At 39.6% G+C, this 17,204-nt stretch overlaps 1 protein-coding gene across 1 annotated transcript in view; it reads right to left on the bottom strand.

Annotated features, from left to right (window-relative positions):
• Positions 1-17,204, bottom strand: part of DNAH6 (dynein axonemal heavy chain 6) — a 328,739-nt gene that overhangs the window by 77,293 nt on the left and 234,242 nt on the right. Inside the window, exons 62-63 of the mRNA XM_090281614.1 lie at positions 8,003-8,138; positions 5,872-6,041 (exon numbers count right to left, since the gene is read on the bottom strand). Of these exons, the coding sequence (XP_090137740.1) occupies positions 5,872-6,041; positions 8,003-8,138 (306 nt within the window). The remainder of the gene's footprint in view (positions 1-5,871; positions 6,042-8,002; positions 8,139-17,204) is intronic.

Raw genomic sequence — 17,204 nt, 5'->3', positions numbered from 1 at the left:
TTTAACATTTCCAAGTAACTCTTGCTTAGTCTCTGTGCAAACAAGGATCTTTCTTAGCAAGCAGTTGTGCCAAGCATCCTATGAAAATATTGTGGGGAAATTTCTTCCATGGGAAATCTCGCTTGAATAAATAATCATCCCAATGTGGAATTCAAAACAGGGGTTTAAAATTGCATCCCTGTAACTGGTGTTTCCCAGATTTGGAAAGGCTTGCTATTATTGCTTTGAGTGAGATTTCATCCAGGGTAACACTAGTTACACAGTGTGGTTTTTCAGCAGACAGAAAACATGGCTCTCGAAGAGATTGTTGCCTTCCTGAAATAGAGAAAACTTAGATTGAAACACCAGAACGGTCAAGGTTAGGGCTCCCAATGGACTGCTTTGAGAGTAACTGTTTCTCTTTATATATGTTTAATCATATCAAAGCAGTGGATCAAAAAGTATATTCTCAGGATCAGTAGCAGCAGCAGCATCTGGAAAGTTGGTAGAAATGCAGATTTTTAGTCCCTAACCCACACCTATTGAATAAGAAATTCTGGGGGGTGTGCCCCAAGAATCCGTGTTTTAACAGGCCCTCCAGATTATTTTGATGGACAACAAAACTTGAGAACACTGGTATACAGGACTTTTCTTAGCTTTGTTCTGTGGCGACAAATTATTCTCCATCAGACAATCTTTATCCTTTTCTAAACTAGATGATAATTTTTCACCCTCTTTTAACCCCTTTTTCCCCTCTAATAACCTTATCCTGAGAGGTGTTGATAATACCGATGCCAATGAAAGAATTGTTGGAATGAAAGGGGAAGTTCTAATGAGTCTACAACTTTATTTATTTAGGTTTTTCTTTTGTTTGTTTTTTACAATGACAGAGAAATAAAGTTTATTGGGAAGTAAATGAATAGCCTTCTGGCATTCCAGAGTATACCAAAGAAGCGAAAGCAGGAAACTCTATGTGTATAGGAAACACCCAAAAGCAAAAACTGGGCTCAGATTACAGGAACTGGACCTCTTCAGATACAGAGACTCAGCCTTCAATGGGAGGGAGTTTTCCAGACATTGGAACTTGATGATGTATCTTTGCTGTTGGATCTGAAAAGCATTTCCATATCTAGAAGTATCACAGCTGGCTCAACAAGGTCTCTAAAGGCAACTGAGCTCCAGCAAAGGCAGGTCTAAATGGTTTCATTGTCTTTAAAGAGGATGCCAGTATTTAAGTTAACAACATGTTTAAGAGCTGCTACAGGACTCTCAGGAGTCTCCACAAGTGTTGGTGGCAGCGCACGGTTTGCAGGGGAGGTTGCAATCCTCCCTCTCCAGAAGGTTTGGGTACCTGTTGATCTCACAATCCAGGCAGGCCTGACGTCCAGCAGCACTTTGGACTCCTGGTTCTGCCCCTCCAGCTCGCTCCTGATCTTGGTCAGCTGGGATGCCACATTGGTGATGATGCACTGCACCTGGGGCAGCTGGCGCTGTAGCAGGTCTCAGTCTCTGTCAGCATATTCTTCAGTGAGTCTCTCAGGTTATGCTGGGCTTGCAACTTGGCATATAACATAGTTTCCTTTCCTAATGCTTCAAGGATTTTTTTTTGCGAGTTAGTTGCCTCCACAGAGTCCCATTAAATTATTTCATTCATCTTGGGTTACACTGGTGCTAGTGGTCGGTGAAATCAGAGTTTCATCAGATGACTTCAAAGGAGGCAGAATCATCACAGCTCCAAATGGTTCTCCTCATTATTCAGAGGGGAGGACAGCCAGGGACATGGGATGGAGTTGTTTGGGACTTATTGTCACCCATGAGGTTCTGCTACTGGACTCCCCAGAAAGTTTGGCATTAACAGCCTTCTGGTGGCCTTCTTCTCCCAAGTGTACCCATGTTTCAGCATTCAGTCCAACTTGTCTTTATAGCAGAAATTCATTCTGTATCAACTTCAAGGATCCTGAGCCTTACTGAGAAAATTAGTTGGGTTTAGGGAATTTGTCAATAATGGAGAGATTGAAAATAACTGAATGTTCATGGTTGGGAAGTGAAGCCAGTGAGATAGGTAGGAATAGTGCTAAAGCAGAGATCTGTAAACTACATCCCACAGGCCAAGTTTGGCCTACTGTCCCTTTTTGTAAATAAAGTTTTATTGGCACACAATCATGTTTATTCATTTAGGCATTGCCTGTGGCTGCTTTTGTTCCACAGTGGCAGAGTTGAGTGGTTGCAGCAGAGACCATATGGCCTGCAAAGCCTAAAATATTTACTATCTGGCCCTTTTCAGAAAAAGTTTATCCGCCTTCACTGAAGCAACAGTCTCCCTAAAGATGACGAAGAGAAGAAGTATATAGAAGGAAATTTATGCTGGGAATAGTCCACAGAGAGTTCAAGTGGCAGTGTTGACGCATAAATATGAAGCATGATACTTCAGACTTAACAAGAAAGGAAAACTGGAATGAGGAGCTCAGAGCTGACTTTGTATCCATGGTGATCTTATCTCAAAGTCTCGGAAATTTATCCTGCTTTATTCCTAGATTTAATCCTCTTTTAAAAATGTATTTATTGAATTTATTGGGGTGGCACTAGTTAATATAACATATTGGTTTCAGGTGTACAATTCTATAATACATATTTAGAGTTTTTTTAAATGGAGTTTCACTTTAAAGGTCTAAACATGCTATTTCTGAAGTAGGGCAAATTTTCATGCAAGATTGCAGTATCTCACACAAGCCACTGTGCTGGAAGTTCCTATTTCTCTCAAAGGAGCAGTTGCCTCTACCATGTAGAATCATTGGACACCCAATGGGCTCTGCTTTTGTCCTGAGAACAACAGGCTGGTTATCTTGAACTCTCTCATCAGAGATCTTGTCTCTTGTCTGGTTTTTGTTCTAAAGCTTTCTCAGGTTCTTTTTTTCTCTGGGCAGGGAATCTAGGTCTTCAGAACTTGGATTCTTTACTCTGGAACCCCAATTTCCTTAGCAAGTCACTTTCTGGAATCAATACTAGGATAAGGGTTGTTCCTAAGTGCCTTAATGAGTGTATCTAATTGGGAGCAGGTATAGCTTTGCTCTCTTCAGGATGATTTGTAAGTGGTTTTGACTGATTCATGTCCTTATCTTCTCTGGAATGTATATCTAGCTCTTCATTTTTGAAACCTAATCTAATTGCTAGACTCCTCTGTGTTGATTTGCACAGCAAATTTTGTTTGGTAGTATAACACAGGGAAGTTTTTGGTTGAATACATTTACAAGAATTTAAAATTAATCCTCTTTGAATTTCCTAGCTGCACCTATCATTTGTAGCTTTGATCACATTTGGAGGACTGTCCTGGAACATGCTGTTGAAGGATGTGACAGGTATAAAAACATTATTATGAAAACTTCAAGCAGTTATAAAATTAGAGAATAATAAACCCAATGTTTCACCTAGTTTCAACATTTATCAAGACAAGGCTAAACTTATTTTATCGATACACCCACCTACTCCCCAACTCCTTAGGATTATTTTGAAGCAAAGCTCATTTGCCATATCATCTCATCCTTAAGTAATTCAGTATATGTCTCCACAAGATAAGGCCTCTTTAGAAAACAATAACTATGGTACGATAATGACATTTAAAAATTAACAATTGTTCCTTAATATCATCAAATAACTAGTCAGTGTTCACTTTTCCTTAATTAAATTATAAATGTCTCTATGTGTATGTTTATATACAGTATGTTTAAGTCAATATCTATATAAAGCCTATAAATAGAGGTTGATTGATTTGTCTAAGTCTAATCTATAAGTTTTGTCCTTCATCTCCTCTTCCTCTTTGCAAAACAAACAAAATATACTGTTGATGAAACCAGATTGTATGTTTCACAAAATTTCTCATAGTCTACAATTTTCTAGCCTCAATACTTTAATAATCTTTAAAACTCCTTTTTGTTTGGGGGTCTTGTTACTTTCTGTCAGTATCCAACCTGGTAGTCACTGTACCATATTCACTGAGGACTTTCCACCAGGCTCAAAGCCTTCCTCTCCCTACACATCTGTTCCAGTGATTTATCAGCTGTGTCCCAGGCATTGTCTTGCCACCATCTGAGGGGACACAACCCAGGTTCAGGGGCCATGTGTCCATCCAGCATTCTAACCTCACAGTTCTTTGACCTTTAACTCCAGTGCACATCAGGTGATCTCTTCCTCAGTCACCCACACTCATAGCTAGCCTCAGGACATTTTTATTGCTTGAAACTGTTCATTAAAAATCTTAACTTTTATCACAACATCTCTCCCATCCTCTAACAGTGCTGTACCTCTAGTCCAATCACATGTGCTTCCAAAGAAACTCAAGTTTTTTCCTTTTCTCTCAGTCTATAAGCCCTTTCTTAGATCTCTCCCTCCTTCCAAAATGACTTTCCCAACAGTCTGAATGGCCTTGCCTCCTCTATTCTATTGCAATCCTCCGTCACTCAAGTCAGCTCTACAACTTATTTTGTGTTCCTACAGAGATGGCAGAAAGTCCTACAACATAACATCAATATCTCCCAACTATATATGGCTTTTTCCACTTAGTACTCTCTCTCATTTCTCAAAGGAACAACCTCCATTTTTCTCTAGTGCCTCCTGACACTCATTACTTGAGTTCTCAGCAGGTGACATAACTCCTTTATTATCAGTGAAATTGGGGGTTATATCTGTATACATATAAAAACTAGAACTTTCTGCACTGCTTCATTCATTCTGTTGCTAACTTCTGCTTTATTAAAATTCCAAAACCCTGGCTGCTGTGGCTCAGTGGATTGAGTGTCGGCCTGCTACCCAAGTGTCGCTGGTTTGATTTCCAGTCAGGGCACATAACTAGGTTGCATGTCAGGTCCCCAGTTGGGGGCGCAAGTGAGAGGCAATCACACAGTGATGTTTCTCTCCCTCTCTTTCTTTTTCCCCCTCTCTCTAGAAAAAAACAAACAAACAAACAAATAAATTATTTTTTTAAAAATTCCATACCTCCTTGGTTTCCATGTCACTTTTTTCTCCTATTATTCTTCTTGCCCCTGGCTATTCCTTCTCATGGGCTCCTCATCTTTTTCCTGCCCTTTAAACATTGGTGCTCCTCAGGGTTTCATCTGTTGCCTGCCTGTTTTCTCCTATTCTATTATTTGTTAATCCTCTTCAATTTCAACAACTTCCTTGGTTATACTTTCTAACTCAATGCTGATGATTCCCAAATCTCTATTTCTAACCTATATTTCTCTCTCTAGTTTTCTACCCACATATTTGGTCTCCAGATGGCTATCCACTTTGATAGCTGGCAGGCGCTGCAACCTCAGTGGTATCTTTCTCTGACATGTTTCTTCTTTCACTCTTGGTTAGTTGTTGATACAGCTGTCCCTGCTGGCATCCAAGCAGAAGCTGGGAGCCACAGAGGTTGGCTCATCTCCATGTGGCCCTGCAACTCTTCAACCTATTACCTCTATTCTGATCAGGCTTCCGTCATTTTCTACATAAACTACTTCAATAGCCTTCTACCTAGTCTTGGTGACTACGGTTATTTTTTCTTCAAATATCTTATTCCTAGTACTGCCAAGATCTGAAAGGTCCATCAATTCCTTGCTAATGCCCTCCAGCAGACCCATGCTCTCCAGTAGAGAGCACAGGTTCCCTAACAATGCATACTCGGGTGGCCGGGTTTTGGGATGGTTCTCCAGGCTTTTCTCTCATCTTTTTCTGTATAGCATATTATGTTGTGTTAATAATATAGAGTCTCTGTTTCTTAGGCTCACCTCCCAAACTTGGCTATTGTTATTCCCCAAACAAATAAGTCTAATCAGTTCATAGATCATAGCTAGCTGGTAAGCTTTGGTAGAAATACTTATAACACAGTCCTTCAGTTAAAAAACAATAACTCACCTTTTCTTCTTTACAACATTTAATAAGAATTAGCTTTTGGAAAGAACTTAATTCTGAAAACCAAAAACCATGGATTATGGCCTCATTTTCCTGGGTCATGAATTGCTTTTCTTCCTCCATTTTGAGATATCCTTCCCATTCTTGTGGGTTAATATAAGTCTCAAAAGATCCTGGATACATAATTTTAAAAGATGCTTTAATTAAAGTAAAATTAAATTAAATTAATATATTTGGTAATTTAAAAATCTGTATATTTACTATAAATGTAAATTTCTGTAAATGTAAATATATTAATTTCCCCATACCCAACCTAATTAAAGAGTAAAACATTTTAAATTGGATTAAAAGAATTCAACAAATCACTTATAAAAAAAGCAAAGCTAAAATAGAGGCTAAAAAAAAAAGGGTGCAGAGAAATACATTAATCAAATGTGAACAAAAAATTGAAGTGATAAGAATAACATTGCATAAATTAGAATTCAAGGCAAATATAATTAAATAAGGTCAGTTATATTAAAATACAAACCTCATAGTAAGAACACAATAAAATGAACCTATATGTTCCAGAAAATAGCATATGAATAGGTCAATCACTGCTGGAGGTAGAGGAAGAAGCAGAGAATGATTGTGGTAGGAAATCACACCATTATCAGTCTGTGATGAAGCAAATTGAAAATTCTGGCATCCATAATTTGAACAATATAGATAATATATGACCGAATTGACATATATACAACTTTATGCCCCGATAAACATAATACATTGCTCTCCCTACCCTATGGAATAGTTATAAGAAATAGGCTTGCATTTCACGTTAAGGGTTAGGATTCTACCTAAATCTTACAATGATTTTAACAGTAAGAATTAGCATTGAGATTCCTGAAGATACAGGGTGCACAGTGTGTTGTGAGCCTCCCAGCAAGCCAACATAGCCAATGATGAACAGGGTCAAACATTAGGCAAAAGAGTTGGCTTACATTTCAGGCTGTAAAACCACTTTCTCCAGTTGGTCTGCTGGGGCTTTCCTCTGAGGGCCTAATAATAGCAATCAAAGAGTTGGTGACAGAAATTTATTGACACTTGAGACCATGGCCCTACAGTGGTGTGCACCTCTGCAAGACTTCTAATTTCTAGTGGGTATAGACAGTTCAATGGCATGGGACCACAGAGAACAGATAGGTAGTTGCCAGAGGAGGGAGTGGAAGAGTGGGCAAAATGGGTGAAGGAAGACAAAAGATACAAACTTCAAGTTATAAAAAAATAAGTCCTGGGGATGTAATGCACAGCATGATGACTATAGTTAATCATATTGTATTGTATATTTGAAAGTTGCTAAAAGAGTAAATCTTAAAAGTTCTCATCACACACACATATACACAAATTCTATATGCTTAGTGATGGATGCTAACTAAACTTATGGAGTCTTGAATCCAAGAAATGTCACATGCAGAACATCTTACATAAACTAAAGTATAAATAAATTACAAAGAATCAATTTTATGCATACTATGAATATAATTTCTAGAACATAATTAAATTATTAATATAAAGATAGTTCCAAAATATCCTAAATGATTTTAAACTAAAAAGTGTAATTTTAGATTTGGAAGGGCTATATATTATAAGTTGTGGGGGGAAAATGAATATAGAATGTTATAATTCAGAGCAGTCATTACCTCTGAAGAAAAGGGTAACAGTCCTGTGAAGGAGTATGAGAAGATTCTGGGAGGCTGAGACTGTCCTACTTCATGATTTGGAGAGTGACTCATGAGTATAGTCAGTTTTGGATGATCAAGTGATATAATTCTGATTTTGTGAACTTTTCTGTATGCATGTTATCCTTTAATAAAAAGGTTAATAAAACTATGGGATGCAGCTAAAGAAACACTCAGAGGTAAATGTATATGTCTTTAAAATTGGTGTGATATAGTAAACATGAAATACTGAAAATTTATGGGCTAAGCATTCATCTCAAGAAATTGGGAAAACAAGTCTTTCATGATTTCTTATCTATGAAGAAATTTCCTAGTGAAAAGTACTGATATTGTAGAAAAGGTTAAAGGAGGCATTAAAGTTAGAATTGATGAGCCTGTTTACAACCCCGTATAGCAGATCCTTTTTGCCATATTACCTAAGCGTATGAGAATAGGTTGTAACAATATATGTTGTGTAAGTCCTGCGAAAACTGGAAATGATTCCTCTAAGTCACAGCATGCAAACCACATGGGAGTAAGCAGCCAGGGAGCTTCAGGCTTAGGTTGGCGTTCCTATTATAAGACAGAAAGAAAACGAATAATGATTCACAAAGAAAACCACAAAATATGTTTTCTCCTGTCTAAGTGGAAAGTCAAGCTCTAATGGCATGTTAAAAATAACAATTTACCTAGGACAAGTTATAAGATATGGTGAAATGAAATGGTGTGGAATCAATTCTACCTGTAGACCTTTGCAGACAAGTGCAGCCAATGAAAACTTTCAGGTGGAAATTGCAGAAATCAGTTGATCTGGTGAGGGGTTAACATTAAATCTATTAAGTCTACTTTCAGCCTGTTCTTCAATGCACCACACTAGTCTCTCCCCACCCCCAAGGATTCTTATGGTTAATGTTTTGTTTTGTTTTTCTTTCTGGAGATTTAGTCTCCAAATCAGATTTCCAGGTGTTCTCACTTCTAGGAGATAGGAAAAGGGGGAATGCTGAGTAGAAGACCAATATCAATAGCAGGACAAGTGGACATCTTTTTCCAGTTAGATTTGAGTGTATGTCTAAGCATTTCATAAGTTTCTAGAAATTTTTGGGAAAAGTATTATGCCATCTGGCAGTAGTCCATGAAGCACTTTCATGTGAGCAAACACTTTTAAAAGAGACAGAAACAGCTGTGATTGTAGACTGAAATTAGTATTTGAAAATTTCATGAATGTTTGCCCGATATAATATACATTTTAAAACAGCTTTAATGAGGCACAATTCACACACCATTGCCATTCACCCATTTACAGCATACATCTAATGTATTTTAGTAAATTCATAGATGTGTACAATCATCACCACAGTCAATTTTAGAACATTTTATCTCTTCAGTCCCCCCCATGTACCTTTTAGCTGTTACCCTCCTATCTGCCCATGCCCCCCAGCCCTAAACAACTGCTAAACTGCTCTCTGTCTCTATAGATTTGTGTATTCTGTACACTGCATATAAATCAAGTTTTATAGTATGTGATATTTTGTGACTGACTTCTTTGGCTGAGCTTAATCTTTTCAAGGTTTATTCATTTTTTAAGGTTGTGGTATGTACTAGTACTTCATTCTTTATATTTAAATGATAATTCCACATGTGATATAGCACATTTCATTTATCTGCTCATCAGTTGATGAACATTTGGGTTGTTTCTATCTTTTGGCTATTATGAATAATGTTGCTATGAATATTCATGTCCAAGTTCTTGTGTGGACATATATTTTCTTTTTGGTATATACCTAGGAGTGGGATTGCTGAATCATATGGTACTTTAATGTTTGTTTGAGGAGCTGCCATATTGTTTTCCAAAGAAGCTGCATCATTTTTGCTCTCAACAGCAGTTTATGAAGTTCTAATTTCTCCATATCCTTGCCAACACTTATTATCTGTCTTTGATTATAACCATCGTAGTTGGTGTGAAGTAGTATCTCCTTGTGCTTTTGGTTTACATTTCCCTGATGAATAATAATGTCTAGCATCTTTTCCTGTGCTTAAGCATATCTTCCCTGGAGAAATACCTCCTCAGGTCCTTTGTCTCTTTTAAAATCAGGTCGTCTGTCTTTTATTATGGAATTGTAAGAGTTCTTTATATATTCTAGATACAAATCCCTTATGATATAGGATTTACAAATATTTTCTCTCATTCTGTGGGTTGTTTTTTCATTTTCTTGATAGTGTTATTTGAAGCAAAACATGTTAATGTAAACAAATTGTTATTTTTTTATTTTTATTTTTTGGTTTTTCAATTAGTTGTCCCATTTTTCCCCCAATGCTCTCCCCCACCCAGCCCACCCCTTCTCCCACAATCATATCCCTCCCCATTGTCCACATCCATGAGTCATTTATACACGTTCCTTGACTAAACCCTTCCCTTACTTATCCCCCTTCTCTCCTCCCCCCTCCCCCCTATTGACTGCTATTCTGTTCCTTGTCCTATTTAGTTCATTTGTTTATGTTGTTCTTTAATTTCCTGTATTAGGTGATATCATATGGTATTTTTCTTTCTTTGCCTGGCTTATTTCACTAAGCATAACTCTCTCTAGTTCCATCCATGTTGTTGCAAATGGCAGGAGTTCCTTCTTTCTTTCTGCTACATAGTATTCCATTGTGTAAATGTACCACAGTTTTTTTATCCACTCATCTACAGACGGGCACTTAGACTGTTTCCAGCACTTAGCTATTGTAAACAGTGCTGCAATGAACATAAGGGTGCATAAGTTCTTTTGAATTAGTGTTTTAGGTGGAATCGCTTGTTCAAAAGGCAGTTTCATTTTTAGTTTTTTGAGGTAATTCCATACTGTTTTCCACAGTGGCTGCACCAGTCTGCATTCCCACCAACAGTGCAGTAGGGTTCCCGTTTCTCCACATCCTCGCCAGCACTTGTTGTTTGTTGATTTGTTGATGATGGCCATTCTGACTGGTATAAAGTGGTATCTCATTGTGGTTTTTATTTGCATCTCTCTGATGGCTAATGATATTGAACATTTTTTCATGTGTCTATGGACCTTCTGTATGTCCTCTTCGGAGAAGTGTTTGTTCATGTCCTTTGCCCATTTTTTAATTGGGTTGTTTGTTTTCTTGATGTCGAGTCGTATCAGCTCTTTATATATTTTGGAAATCAGTTCCCTGTCTGTGATATCATTGGCAAATATGTTTTCCCATATGGTTGGTTTCCTTTTCATCCTGCTGATGTTTTCTTTTGCTGAGCAGAAACTCTCTAGTTTGATGTAGTCCCATTTGTTTATTTTTTTCTTTATTTCTCTTGCCTTAGGAGATGTATCCGTGAAAATATTGTTACGCGGGATATCTGAAATTTTCCTGCCTATGTTTTCCTCTAGGACTTCTATGGTGTCATGGCTTACATTTAAGTCTTTGATCCATCTTGAGTTTATTCTCGTGTGTGGTGTAAGTTGGTGGCCTAGTTTCATTTTTTTGCACGTAATCCTCAATCAAGGACATGTTTATTAATTTTAGAGGGAGAGGAAGATGGAGAGAGGAGAGAGAGTGAGAAAGAAACATTGATATGAGAGAGAAACATTGATCAGTTGCTCCTGTAGATGCCGACCCAGGTAGATGCCCTGACTGGGGATCGAATCCGCAACCTTTTTGGTGTATGGGACAATGCTCCAACCAGCTGAGCCACCCAGTCAGGGTGAAAACATGTTTATTTTTGAAGTCCAATTTATTTTTTCTTTTGTTGCTTATGCTTTTGGTATCACATATAGGGGTCCATTGTAAAATCTGTGGTTATACCCTGGCTGCTGTGGCTCAGTGGATTGAGCATCGGCCTGTGAGCCAAGTGTCGCTGGTTCAATTCCCAGTCAGGGCACATGACTAGGTTGCATGTCAGGTCTCCAGTTGAGGGTGCAAGTGAGAGGCAACCACACAGTGATGTTTCTCTCCCTCTCTTTCTTCTTTCCCCTCTCTCTAAAAATAAACAAACAAACAAACATAAATTATTTTTAAAAATCTGTGGTTATGAAAATTTACTCTTATGTTTTCTCTTAAAAGTTTTGGGTCATGTGTTTAGATTTTTGGTTCACTTTAAGTTAAATATGGTATGATGTAAGGATCTGACTTCACTCTTTTGCATGTGACTCTCCAGTTTGTCCTAGTGCTATTTGTTGAGAAGACTTCTTTTTTTTTAATAAATTGTCTTGGCACCCTTTAAAAAATCAGTTGACCACAATCATATGTTTTTATTTCTGGATTTTCAAATTTGATTTCATTAATCTATCTTTATGCTAGCTATGCTGTCTTGATTGCTGCTGCTTTGAAGTAAGCTTTGGGATCTGGGTCCTTCACAATTTCATATGAATTTTAGAACAGGCTGTCAATTTCTACAAAGAAGTCAGCTGGGGTTCTGATAGGGATTGTACTGACTTTGTGGATCAGTTTGGAGGGTATTGCCATCGTAACAATATTAAGTATCCAATCCATGAATGTGAGATGTTTCTCCATTTATTTAGGTCCTCTAATGTCTTTCAACATGCTAAGAGTATGAGGGGGATTCACCCCCAAAACAGAATTTATTTATAAAAAATTGTGTATTTATTCTTTTTTTTTTTTTTTCAGATTTAATGTGTTTTATTGATTAAAATATTACATTTGTGCCAATTTCCCTTCCCTCTGCTCCCCTCCACCCGGTGGCCCCCCTCCCTCCAGTTGTCCCCCCCTTTTAGATTATGTCCATTAGTTGTGCATACAGTTCCTCCCAACCTCTCTCCGTCTATTCCATTCCCTCCTACCTTGATCCCCAATTCCTATATCATCTCCCTCCCTTTCCCCATTCCCCCTCCCTGTTGACCTCCCCCCAATATGCTTCCCGTACCCACAGTTCCTTTTCCACTCTCGTTGCCTGTTTAGTTTGCCTTTGTTTCATCTCCCTAGCTTCTGTTTTTTAAACCAGTCCCTTTAACATCTCATATAACAGTGGTTTGGATCTAATGAACTCTTTCAGTTTTATTTTGTCCTGGAAACACTTTCTCTGTCCTTCTATTCTGAATGACAATTTCGCTGGATAGAGTATTCGTGGTTGTAGGTTTTGGATTTTCATTACTTTGAATATTTCTTGCCAGTCCCTTCTTGCCTGTAGGGTCTCCCTTGAGAAGTCTGCTGATAGTCTAATTGGGACCCCTTTGTACATAATTCTTTTCTTCTCTCTTGCTGCTTTTAAGATTCTCTCTTTATCTTTAATTTTTGACATTTTGATTATAATGTGTCTTGGAGTGGTTCTCCCTGGGTCCAGTCTCTTGGGAACTCTCCTTGCTTCCTGGACCTGCAAGTCTATTCCCTTCCCCAATTCTGGGAAGTTCTCCTTTATTATATTTTCACTCAATTTTTCAAGTTCTAGTTCATCTTCCTCATTCTCTGGCAAACCAATGATTCTTATGTTGGGCCTTTTATAGCTGTCCCAGAGGTTTCTGATCCTCTCATTGTTGCTTCCCATTTCCTCTCGCTGCATTGGTTGACTGCTTGTTCCTTCTCCATATTCCAGTTTGTTGAAATGAACTCTGGATTTTTTTTCCTCACCATCTGTCTCGTATGCTGTTTTGTTCCTTTTGTTATGAAAGTTTTTCGCTTCTTTCTTATCTTTTTCCTGCTCTTTTGTGAATTCTGTAAGCCACCTGATAACAATGGCCCAGAACTGAGCCTCTGACAGGTTTCTTATCTGTTCATCTGTCAGGTTCTCTATCTGCTGCCTGGTGAGCTGTGTCACCGGTATTTCTATAGTTGTCTGCCTCATTTTGACAGATGCGTTTTGTTTTCTTGGGCCGGCTGTCGGGGGCAGTGCCTGTGTACTCGTAATGACCCAGCGACCGGCGTCGTTTGGCGTCACAAGTCAGCGACCGGCGCCTGTCTGCGACCTATTTTGCAGCCCTGTGGTGCTTTCTTTCTTTGGGGGCGGGGGTCCAAAATGGATTCACACAGTTATTCAACTAGGAGATCGGGATCCGTCCTCCCGCCCCCCTGGGCCTCACTGTTCAAGGCGATGCGGTGGCCGCTCTCCCCAGCGCTGGGGTCGCGCACTGCCAGGGGCTTGACTGCCGCCGGGATTTTTCGCCACCCCCGCCGCTCCGCAAACAGCTTTGCCCTCTTTAACTCTTACCTGCCCGAATGGCACCGCTGGTTTATAACTTCATATGTTGGGCTTCCGTGTAGTTTTATTTTCTGGAATTTCTAGTTATCCTTTGTTTTGAAGTAGTTGTATTCCTCTCTAGTTGTAGAGGGAGACTTAGCGTGTCTGTCTAAGCCTCCGTCTTGGCCAGAAATCTTGTGTATTTATTCTTACATGTTTTAATCTCAGTCACCTTCAAGGTACTCTGCATTTGAGGCAATAACAGCTATCGAGACATTTTTTCCATGGCTCAAAACAGTTTTTGCACTCATCAATTTTGATGCCTTTTAGTGTTTCTGCTGCTTTTTGTTTCACCTTTTCCACTTCAGCAAAATGTTTCCCTTTGATAACTTTTCTCATCCAGGGAAACAAAAATATTGCTCAGGTCAAGACTGGGTGAACAGGGAAAGTGGGGCATGGAGGCCACGCCACGTTTTGGTCTAAAACTGCTGAATACTTAGCCCGGTGTGGACAGGTGCATTCATAAATCATGAAATGGCCAAAACGCATTGAAAGAGTCCTCAAAAAAAATTTACTGAAGCCAAATGCAGCCTCTCACAACAACACCAGGTGGTACACTGATACAGATAGATTCCTAGAATACTCACCTAGAGAGGGATGGCTGTACTACTAGGGGCCCACCCTCCAGAAGATAATTCCATTTTTGGGGGGGTCCCCCTCAAATAAGTTTGAACTTCCTTTGTTAAATTTATTTCTAAGTATTTTAATTCTTTCTCATGCCATTGTAAGTGGAATTGTTTTCTTAATTTCACTTTCGTGTTGTTCATTGCAAGTATATAGAAGAAATACAAATTAATTTTGTATATTGATTTTGTACAGGAATGGACATTGGCTTTGTAAGTTTAGACACAGATTTGAATCAGACTCTGTCATGCACTAGTTTTGAAAAGTTCTTTAAGCTCTCCAAACCTTGGGACTCTAAACAAGCTATTAACAAGAGTGCTATGAGGAAAGAAGGGCCTGGCTGAGTCACCAACTAGTAGTCAGCAACAGAGTGAGGCAGTGTGAGGACAATGAGATCTAGTCAAACTCCCTCACCCTGGATGCCCGGCCGTGGGCTGCCAGAGATAAGAATTAGATTTGCATGTGCCGTGTACTCGCAGTTATATAAGCATTGATGTCATATTTTGGCTAGTGGCTGGCTTTGTTTATACATAATATAAAAAGCAGCAGGAACCCCCATGGGAGTGTTCATGTTTGTGTTCGTGTTCGGATAGCAGCCAGGGAGCAAACGGAGGAGTGGTGCCCGGCACTGGTGGGTGCCAAGCAGCTGTATCACCCAGCATTGAGTGAGTGAATGGCAGTGATGCACTGTGAATGCTGTAACGGCTTCAATAAAGGAATTATCAGAGATTCCAACCTTGCCTTACATATTTTATCTGATTGCTGGATGAAAGGGAATCTGTATTCATTGGCACAACAGGTGGGTAAAAGGACAAGCTCTACACACTTCGAGGGTTCAAATCCTAATTCCAAACTCTATTAAGTATAGGTATGCGATCATGATAAATTATTTAATCTCTCTGTGCCTAATTATCTTATCTGCAGACTAGTGATAAAATTAGGAACTCACATAAGAGGAATACTGAGGGGAAGAAATAAGATGATATACTTCCATAGCAAGCCCTTTGTATATATTAACTATGATTATAAAGTTAAGATAACATTGGACTTCCGGCCAAGATGGAGGCTTAGACGGACACGCTAGGTCTCCCTCTACAACTAGAGAGGAATACAACTACTTCAAAACAAAGGATAACTAGAAATTCCAGAAAATAAAACTACATGGAAGCCCAACATATGAAGTTATAAACCAGCGGTGCCATTTGGGCAGGTAAGAGTTAAAGAGGGCAGCGCTGTTTGCGGTCGCACCTGAGACAGCGGCGGGGCGGCGAAAAATCCCGGCTGCAGTCAAGCCCCTGGCAGTGCGCGACCCCAGCGCTGGGGAAAGCAGCCACTGCATCGCCTTGAACAGTGAGGCCCAGGGGGGCGGGAGGACGGATCCCGGTCTCCTAGCTGAATAACTGTGTGAATCCATCTTGGACCCCCGCCCCCACAGAAAGCACCACAGGGCTGCGAAATAGGTCGCGGACAGGCGCTGGTTGCTGAATTGTGACGCCTACACAGGCACTGCCCCCTACAGCCGGCCCAAGAAAACAAAACGCATCTGTCAAAATGAGGCAGACAACTATAGAAATCCCGGTGGCACAGCTCACCAGGCAACAGATAGAGAACCTGACAGATGAACAGATAAGAAACCTGTCAGAGGCTCAGTTCTGGGCCATTGTTATCAGGTGGCTTACAGAATTCACAAAAGAGCAGGAAAAAGATAAGAAAGAAGCGAAAAACATTCATAATGAAAGGAACAAAACCACATACGAGACAGATGGTGAGGAAAAAAAATCCAGAGTTCATTTCAACAAACTGGAATATGGAGAAGGAACAAGCAGTCAACCAATGCAGAGAGAGGAAATGGGAAGCAACAATGAGAGGATCAGAAACCTCTGGGACAGCTATAAAAGGCCCAACATAAGAATCATTGGTTTGCCAGAGAGTGAGGAAGATGAACTAGAACTTGAAAAATTGAGTGAAAATATAATAAAGGAGAACTTCCCAGACTTGGGGAAGGGAATAGACTTGCAGGTCCAGGAAGCAAGGAGAGTTCCCAAGAGACTGGACCCAGGGAGAACCACTCCAAGACACATTATAATCAAAATGTCAAAAATTAAAGATAAAGAGAGAATCTTAAAAGCAGCAAGAGAGAAGAAAAGAATTATGTACAAAGGGGTCCCAATTAGACTATCAGCTGACTTCTCAAGGGAGACCCTACAGGCAAGAAGGGACTGGCAAGAAATATTCAAAGTAATGAAAATCCAAAACCTACAACCACGAATACTCTATCCAGCGAAATTGTCATTCAGAATAGAAGGACAGAGAAAGTGTTTCCAGGACAAAATAAAACTGAAAGAGTTCATTAGATCCAAACCACTGTTATATGAGATGTTAAAGGGACTGGTTTAAAAAACAGAAGCTAGGGAGATGAAACAAAGGCAAACTAAACAGGCAACGAGAGTGGAAAAGGAACTGTGGGTACGGGAAGCATATTGGGGGGAGGTCAACAGGGAGGGGGAGTGGGGAGAGGGAGGGAGATGATATAGGAATTGGGGATCAAGGTAGGAGGGAATGGAATAGACGGAGAGAGGTTGGGAGGAACTGTATGCACAACTAATGGACATAATCTAAAAGGGGGGGACAACTGGAGAGAGGGGGGCCACCGGGTGGAGGGGAGCAGAGGGAAGGGAAATTGGCACAAATGTAATATTTTAATCAATAAAACACATTAAATCTGAAAAAAAAAAGTTAAGATAACATTAAGCCAGGATTAAGAGAAAATGTATGCATGGTTCTGGGGAGACAGAACCATCTGGTGGAAAGGTCTTGCCTGGGCTTGTCTTAGG

The sequence above is a fragment of the Furipterus horrens genome, unplaced genomic scaffold, assembly GCF_987537825.1.
Source record: "Furipterus horrens unplaced genomic scaffold, mFurHor1.1.pri manual_scaffold_6, whole genome shotgun sequence".
In the NCBI taxonomy this organism is placed as follows: Eukaryota; Metazoa; Chordata; class Mammalia; order Chiroptera; family Furipteridae; genus Furipterus; species Furipterus horrens.
Note: the sequence above shows the minus strand (reverse complement) of the source record. Positions and strands in the feature narration are given on the sequence as shown.